This window comes from Rosa chinensis, chromosome 7 (genome assembly GCF_002994745.2).
Source record: "Rosa chinensis cultivar Old Blush chromosome 7, RchiOBHm-V2, whole genome shotgun sequence".
In the NCBI taxonomy this organism is placed as follows: domain Eukaryota; kingdom Viridiplantae; phylum Streptophyta; class Magnoliopsida; order Rosales; family Rosaceae; genus Rosa; species Rosa chinensis.
In genome coordinates, this window is record NC_037094.1 from 322,862 (window position 1) to 331,816 (window position 8,955).

Here is an 8,955-nt window from a genome sequence, read left to right on the forward strand (position 1 = left end):
GGCCGGGAAAAAGATAAAGGCTAAACTAAAGCGATCCAAAATATATTTAGGGCGCCGCTTGGTGGAGAGTGGAGACCCATCAATCCCTCTCTCTCTCTCTCTCTCTCTCTCGTCATGAAGTCTGTACTCTGTACTCTGTAGTGGATACAAATTAGTAGTCCATCGATCTAGCTAATTGCTACTTAGCTAGCTTGCTTCCTTGCTCTAGTTAATTAATTATCTGAAGAGAAAATGGATCGTGACTTGAGTTTTTAATAATCATCTTAGGTCACTAATAGCCAGGTCCAGGTGATTAATTACATTTTAATTAACTAAGTCGAGAAGCAAGAACAATATATATATATATATATATATATATATGATTAAATTATATTTAGTCCCTGGAATTTGCCTCCACTATCATTTCGGTCCATGACATTTTAATTTAATCTATAAAATCTCTGATCTCACAATTTCCTTTCAATTAGTCCACTCCATCCAATTGTTCCATTAATTAGCTGACGTGGCACTAATTTAAACGCCAACTCAGCGCCACGTAAGCACAGTGGATGGTAAAATGTCAAGAATAGCCCTCCCCTTTTAACTTTTTAATTTTTTTTTATTCTACTCTATTTTATTCTTGTTGCAACATGTTCTTCCTCACACCGAATCCAAGGGAGCTTTCTGAGCTTAGAGAGAGGGAGCAGCGCTGTCGCCATGGTCAAATTTTTGAAGCCAAACAAGGTCGTGATCCTCCTTCAGGGTCCTTACGGCAGTCGCAAGGGTCGTGATCCTCCTTCAAGGTCCCTACGGCGGTCGCAAGGGTCGTGATCCTTTGCCACGCTCTACACTCTCAACGTGGATCTCGAGGTCGTCACCCCGACGTGCTCACCAGCAAGGAAAAGAAAGTCACCGCCTTGAAGGAGACCAAGAAGAGGTTTGAGGAGAGGTTCAATATTGGAAAGAACAGTGGTCTGAATGTGGATTTGACCGGAAGGAGGTTTGAGGTGACCTTGCAGTTGAGGATAGAGATTCCAGTGTTTTGGTTGGGGTCCTCGCGGCCACCGAAGATTTCAATTTTTGAATCAATTTTACATTCAGAGGTCAATTTCTCAATCAATTTCACATTTGGTTCAGCTTTGGTTCCCAATTTCTTCGATTTCTCAAAAATAGGGGGCGTTTCATTGCTCTAATTCGTCCGATTCTGCTCCAAATCTTCATAAAGCTTGGGTATTTTAGCTACTATTCAGCTTCTGTAAGTAAAATTCTTGATAAATTTTGAACCTTCTAGTTGTTTTTTGTATTTCTGTGAGTGAAATAAGCATTCAATTTGTTGTTGTGGTGTGATTTTGGGTCTGTTTGTGTGATTGTTAGTATAGTTTGGTTTTGTTTGTTTGTTTTATTAAGATGATGAAAGTATTGTAAAGAGTGATGGATGATTCATCTGATCATAATTCAAGAACAATCGCTTCTGGGTATTCAATTTTCAGTCTTCAATCGCCTCGAACTCAAGCCGGTGAAGTAGCAAAGCATAGACATCCTCAAGGCTTATGAAGATTTCTAAGTTCGATTTCAGCTTTCGACTTTTCGATTTTGGATTCTTCAAGCTTGGTCAGTTGCTGCCTTGCGCCCTTGGTTCGATTTCTAGGTTCTACTTTCTTCAAGCTTGGTTCGAATTGCATCTGTTTTGCCTTGTATATGAGATGAAAATTATATATGAAATTTGTTTTGCCTTTGTCTTATATCTTTTTTGCAAAGTGTGTTAATTTGCATATGTTTTGCAGAGTGTGTTAATTTGTTCAGTCTTGTCTTGTCATTACTATATGTGTGTTTGTATCAGTTGGCTTCAGTAGTTGCTTTGAAATGATGAAATCATAGTTGCATTCAAGCATCTGTTTTGGTATGCTAGCCTGCAGTTGGGAGTTTGGAGTGAAAAATTGAATCACTTTGGAGTTATTTTTTGGTGAAGAATGGGGAAAAATGCATGGGGGATATATTGGACAATTTACAGGTCAAGTGGCATGCAAACTGCTGAGGTGGTGTGGCTTGGAGTGCCACATCAGCAAGTTAACGGCCCGAATTGACGGAGTGTACCGATCAGACGAAAATTGTAACGTTAGAGACTTTTCAGATTAATTGAGAATGTCAGGGACTGAAACGAAAAAAGGGTCATAGTGCAGGGACTAAACATAATTTATATATATATATATATATATATATATATATATATATACAGATCCTATCCAGAGCGGAGCTCCGCTTTGAAAATTAACGTGTGAAGTTTGAGTTTTAGGTCACTTTTCGGTCGCATATCCACATCTCGACCGTTCAGTTTTTATGTACTAGTGTATAGATCATCTCTGCAAATTTTCAGCCAAATTGATGATCGTTAAGGTATCTAACTCGCTTAAACCAATGGACGGACTGAATCTGTGAACCTGAACCGTACTAGCTTTAAGGAAGTTATCAATGCCTTAACGATCATCAATTTGGCTGAAAATTTGCAGAGATGATCTATACACTAGTAACTAAAAACTGAACGGTCGAGATGTGGATATGCGACAGAAAAGTGATCCAAAACTTGAACTTCACACGTTAATTTCAAAGCGGAGCTCTCTGCAAATTTTCAGCCAAATTGATGATCGTTAAGGCATTGATAACTTCCTTAAAGCTAGTACGGTTCAGGTTCACAGATTCAGTCCGTCCATTGGTTTAAGCGAGTTAGATACCTTAACGATCATCAATTTGGCTGAAAATTTGCAGAGATGATCTATACACTAGTACATAAAAACTGAACGGTCGAGATGTGGATATGCGACCGAAAAGTGACCTAAAACTCAAACTTCACACGTTAATTTCAAAGCGGAGCTCCGCTCTGGATATGATCTGTATATATATATATATATATATATATATATATATATATATATATATATATATATATATATATATATATAGAGGATCAAGAGATGACGTATTTAAATTCTTATAGTGAGAATGTTTTTATTTTTAAGATGTATTTTAATAATCACAACCACTCATTCTTTAGTTACATACACATATATAAATTCTACAAAAAATTAGCTAAATTGAAAAATTTGGTAAATGAAAAAACAGCTAGTGTTGATGATTAAAGACATGAGTAGTACTGATGCTCTTTGGACGTACGTAAAGAGTAAGCTACGTAAAATTGGTCAATCTCTTTATTATAAATACATTGCTGATCACTCTCCATCTTTAAATTGCTAGCTAGCTAGGTAGCATATATATATAGTTCGTTCGATTAATGTAGCTAGCTAGTACGTTAATGGAACTTAATTGTTTAACTAATCATGCTGATGATCGATCGGCTGATCGATAGAGACAAGATTCAGTGAAAGTGAAAGTGGAGCTATCTTGATTTTCTATGCCGAAACCATTTTTAATGAACGGCACCACATTACATAGCTAGCTAGCTAGTCAGCAAGAGGATGATGATAATGAATCAATGATAAGTGGTAATTACTACGAATTTATAAATTTAAACTATGCTTTCGAAAGATTTTCACCTATCAAGCATTCAAGCTCAGATACACTGCCTATTAATAATCCTTACATACATGTACCTGAATTTATTGTTTATAATATGGAAAAGGCATGGTATAGATAATGTTTATGAATTGTTTATATGTAAACCCTTTGACTATATATCCTTGCAAACTCGCTCTTTGAACTGTTCCATATTTGCATACTATGTCTCCGGTTAGTTTAATATCATGATCGAGCTTAATACAAATAAGCAGATTCTTTAATCATCCACGCTGCCTATATATATATATGTTTTCATTACTCTAAAAATCGAAGAATGCGGAATTGATGACCAGATATGTATCATATGCATGACCGTACATGACGTATAATATGTTAAGCTAGCTGCCTAGCTCCCAGTACCTATAGTATGAGACCGGGGAGTACCGGCATGGCCGGCCGGCCAGGATATGGGAGCCAACCAACTAGCAGCTATAGCAATCCATGTTGAGCTAGGTAGTTAGGTCCCCGCTCCAGGCTTCTAGTTAACTAGAGTATTCGAACAGATATTTCGTCATATGCTGCATATATAGTTTCAACGTCGACAAATTAATCCACCAATGGCTAGCTTACTGAACTTTCGCTATTTCTCTTTTGCAAGTTTGGCCGGGAAGAAACCAATAGTAATACCACTGTTGTTGCGAGTATAAATCCAATGCATGTGTAACTGTAGTGGCGATCAATCAATGCGCTGTAGCTCATATCCTAGTGACGTTATTCGGATAGTTAAGTTTTGGTCTTACGCACCAGGGCACTTGCTTGTTCGCTCTCTCCTCCTGAATTTACTAGGTAGCTAATACTAATCTGATCGATATAGGATCCGTTGAACCCCAAATTACTTGTGTCCCACAATTCACACATGATCTGCATCCACGAATCAGTCCTCACTCCTCACTGACCACTCGTGGGATAGCTAGCTAGTTCTGCGGCATTTTGATTGGCATACACGGCCGGCCTATGCCACTTTTGATCGATAATGAGGACAACCTAGCTAGCTCAATGATTAACTTACTCCCATCCATTCACTACTGCATGCCAAACTAAATTCCAACACCAAGGATTAATCTAACCAGAAAGCACAGAGTTTACTGATCGATCAATCGAGTTCGCGGGAAAATTCTACGACATTCAAGACACTGTGACCATTAATTATAGAAGAGATCAAGAACAAACTACTGGTCTATGTTTCTCATCGACGTGTGTATATTTGAAGTTCAAAATTAGAATATATCATTCCTCGCTCAATAAAGATAAAAGAAAATAAGTAAAAGACAGAGAATAAGAGAGCTAGGTTGATTAAAAATTTGTTGGAACTTGGCAAGCAGGCTGTGTTTTGAAACGTAGTGAGTAGCCAGTGAGCCATCAGCTTCAAGAATTAGGAATAAGAACAAGAAGGTAGCGAGCCAACCAAGGGTGTGTGGGTGGGTGAGTGAGGTGGCTGGCTAGCGCACACCAGTATTGCATGTCATGGTTCCCGGGGGTCAGACAACTCACACAAGTAAGAGACCCCATCTCTAGCTAGCTTGCTTATCGATCGGAGGAGGAGTTGGCCACTTCTTTCCATCACTACAAACTACAAAACGACCCCACATTACATAGAGATATTTGTAAAATCAGTACCACCTAATATTCATTATCCAAGCTAGCTAAGATGTTTAGTCAAGTAAATTGAGTTGTTGTATAGGGGTTAAGAGAATCTAAATGATACCATGCATGTAGAGTTATATTAAAGACTAGCGGTTATAATGATTGATGATTTGATGTTGGTATACATAACAGCAAAGGAAGGCCAGATGTTCGGTAAGCGCTTTCTGTATAAATTAATATAGGTGTTGTTTAAAGGGTAATGATCGGCGGCTCCACTCCAGTCTCCACTAGTATGATAAAATACAAATAGGGCCGGACTAATCGACAGGACCGCGGATGAAAGCGGCGTTTTAATGGAAGGTCAGGTTTGGTTAAATTGCATAAATAATTAAATATGCCATTTTTTTAACATGCTTTTGATGGGACATCAGCCATGAGTCCATGACCATAATTGACAAAAACAAGAGAAAAGGGTAAAATTAATATCTTAAACGTCGAACAGTTCAGCAGAAAATTTGAACATTGGACGGCAGAGATCTCATCGAGGTTGAAGTAGAGTTGTGTGGAGGTTAAGCGAGTCTCGCCCACATAAAGGACAGCCCTCCGCCTCTACCCCATGGCATGTATATATTGCTACATAGTGTCTGCTTTGCTTTATATGCTTCAATTCCTTCATTAATTAACCAAGCAAAGCTCGCTTTTTTCCCATCTCTTTCTTCTCTTCTCCCAGGCCTCCCCTGGTATTGGTTTCCTTGCCGTACGGACCAATATCGATCAATCAGAGATCGAGATGCAAGTTAGTCGACCTTGTGCAAACTACTACTGCATCTTTGCTTTACTACTTCCTGGCCATTCGTACCTCTTTATGAACGTCGGAGTCAGTCAGTCATTCTCTCTTTGAATGTTCCTTCTCTTGTTCCTCTTATGTGATCTCCTAGCATAGCTACTGGCTGGCTAGCTTCACTTTCAACTTCATGTTTTTGTAGTAATTAATTATGCATTCGTGGGAATTAATGATCCAACTTTTTATGTGATCGATCCTTAATTAGTTGTTAATTACACCTTCATCACTCCACCGATCTGCTCGCGGCGGGATTTTCATCAACTGGCCGGAGAGTAGCTAGTGATTTGTTTGAGGTACTGATTACGTATAATTAACAGCTAATTTGTTCTATTTGCTGATGATGATGGATTTAATTACTTTCAAGGTCCCTGATTGAAATGGCAGTTTTAGATGCTATTTTGGGTCGTCTCCTTTCATTTATATATCTTTCCTCATTTTAAGAGATCCAGTTTGCCTTTCATTTCATGTAGAAGATTGATCGTTTTTGACACATCTTCTTACTTAATTTTTAGCTAATCCAGCCAGCTAGCTTCTTCAGTTCATACGTTAACATCCAGTATTCCAGCTAGCTAAAGCTTGAACCTTTTTTTTTTTTTGGTTTTGTTTTTTTTCGAAAAACCAAGTTGATCCAAAATGATGGGGGATGTTTTGAAAAGAGCAAGATTGGAAACAGCAGTCTGGGCTGGAAAGCTGATACTGCTCTGTGTAGGAATAGTGTCCACAATGGTATTTTTCAAAGTGGTAATCATTCCTTACCTCCTTAATCTCACTCTTTCCACTCTTCCCCACCTCTGGACCTCAATCAGAAGCTACTGCCTATCTCCACTCTACATCTACATCATTCTCAATTTTATCATCATAATCATCGCTGCCTCCTCCACATTCCAAAATCAAAAGCAAAAGCACCCCTCATCTGTGCCCTCCTCCTACACCTCCATTAATAACCTAAACAATGCCAAGACCACTAGTACTGATCATGAAGATGACTGTTGTACTGTTATTGATGGTACGGCAGAGTACAACAGCAACAATATCGAAAGTAGTAGTCATTCCGAAAATGCAACTACTTCTCCTCTACCGTCTCTGCTTACTCATCAATTTTCAAATGAAATGATCAGCTGGCATGACATCCACATAGTACAACAAGCTTCCACAGAAGAAGAAGAATCCATTCGTACCAACCCTTCACCGGAGGAACCCTCCTCCTCGGAGGACTCTTGCTTGACGGAGAAGCCGGTCACCGAGGAAGAGGTGGAAGACAACACATTGGACACCACATGGAATGCCATTATGGAAAGGCAAGGCAAACCGATATGCAAGCATCTAAAAAAGAGTGAGACTTGGGACACGCCGCCTCGGACGACTGGCTTGGTGAGAAGTAGCATTGTTCCAGCCAGGGAGCTAGTTGAGGAGGATCAGTTACATGATCATCATCATGAGAACATCAACAACAACAATAATAATGTTGTTGATGATCGAGTGGCATGGGCTCGGAAAGAGTTGAAGAAGTCGGACACTTTTAGCGACAGGGTGTCCATGATAAGGGAGAAGTCCATGACTCAGGACGAATTGAACCAGAGGGCGGAGGCCTTCATCAACAAGATCAATAATCAGATAAGGCTTCAGAGGCTAGAATCTGATCAGCGTTTCAGGGACATGGTTAACCGTGGTCTCTAGTCACCTACTTCAATAATTAATTAGTTAGTTAGCTTTTTTAATCTGAATTGTTCTTAGTTGTATTATATATATATCTGCTTGTTTATATGCAAGTGTCATTCAGTCAGTGTGTGTTGGATTATAATTAGTTGCAAGAAAGAACACAGAAGCTAGGGAGTTTATTAAAAGTGGATCGATCGAGATTCTGCACTTAGTTCTCTCTTGTTTGTTAATACATATATATAGCAGTCGGTAGCTAAACCGCGCCCATTTTAAATTTCTTGAGGTACTCTAATTTATGGTGCTTGTTGGAACTCGATCTATAATCTATGTGTTATGGAATCTTTCTGTTAAGAGTTTGTTTTCTTTAGATTATATATGTATTAGACAATGATCCAACAACAACCACCTCCTTTTGCTGATTTGTAAATTAACATCACTTAGCTATCTAGCTAGCTTAATTTGCTTAATTTCCACGACCACGGGTTGCTGGTCAGACAGGTATTAAACCATATTGAGTCCATATGTAAATGCAAAGGTCCGTGAATGCTGAAAAAACAATCACAATTTTTGGCGACACTGTCTCGCTCTCGTCTCATATACTTTATATTAATTGCGGATCCATGTCTGTAGCAGACTTTAGAAATATATCTAATTACTCAGGCAGATGTGTGTTGTGGAGCTTAAAACGGGACCTTAGTAGCAAGCCCAATCAGGTATTTTAAGTCTAACTGTAGAACAGGCCGGACAAAGGTCATATAGGATTGAACGGTTTTTACTTTTAATGAATGAAAAAAGTGATCGAAAGTTCTAACTTCTACGGTGCTCAAATTAGGGAGTGTTGTCAGGCTCTTCAAGTTTATTTACTGGATAGAGGCTAGACATTCTAAATGGACCAAGTCACCGAAGCATTATAACTGGACCCATGCCAGATAGCAATGGGAAAAGCTAAAGAGGGTCAGAAAAAGTTGAGGAGCTAGCGTGTTGGATTTTTATCATAGAATTACAGATTTACAGGCACTGCCTTCTTGAATTTTTGTCATATATAATTTTACTATAAGAAGCCCCAACACAGGAATAAGAAAAAAGGAAAGGCTTTTAGACGCAAAACTTAAACGAAGAATGGTGATTTTTTTTTTTTTGGGGAGAATAATTATTCCAGGCTTATAGGATTTTTAATAATGGGCTTTACTGCATCTATTTGTGGCATCAATTAAGCCTGGAATCCTTTAAGCCCAGCCCAGTAGTCTAAAAGAATATCCATGACACTTGGCCCATTTCTATAGTCTGGGATAGGCTCTTGGGTGTTAATTACTACGTAG

At 38.7% G+C, this 8,955-nt stretch overlaps 1 protein-coding gene across 1 annotated transcript; it reads left to right on the forward strand.

Annotated features, from left to right (window-relative positions):
• The first annotated feature begins 6,613 nt into the window (after positions 1 to 6,613).
• LOC121050498 lies at positions 6,614 to 7,654 on the forward strand. The gene is made up of 2 exons (XM_040510588.1): positions 6,614 to 7,355; positions 7,458 to 7,654. Exons 1-2 carry the CDS (start codon positions 6,614 to 6,616, stop codon positions 7,652 to 7,654), a joined length of 939 nt encoding a protein of 312 aa, XP_040366522.1.
• The last annotated feature ends 1,301 nt before the right edge of the window (positions 7,655 to 8,955 follow it).

Bases quoted from the DNA above. Each gene is read 5' to 3' on its own strand.
- LOC121050498 (XM_040510588.1), top strand. From the start codon at position 6,614: ATGGGGGATGTTTTGAAAAGAGCAAGATTGGAAACAGCAGTCTGGGCT. The intron at 7,356-7,457 runs GTAGCATTGTTC...TTGATGATCGAG, and splicing joins GACGACTGGCTTGGTGAGAA to TGGCATGGGCTCGGAAAGAG.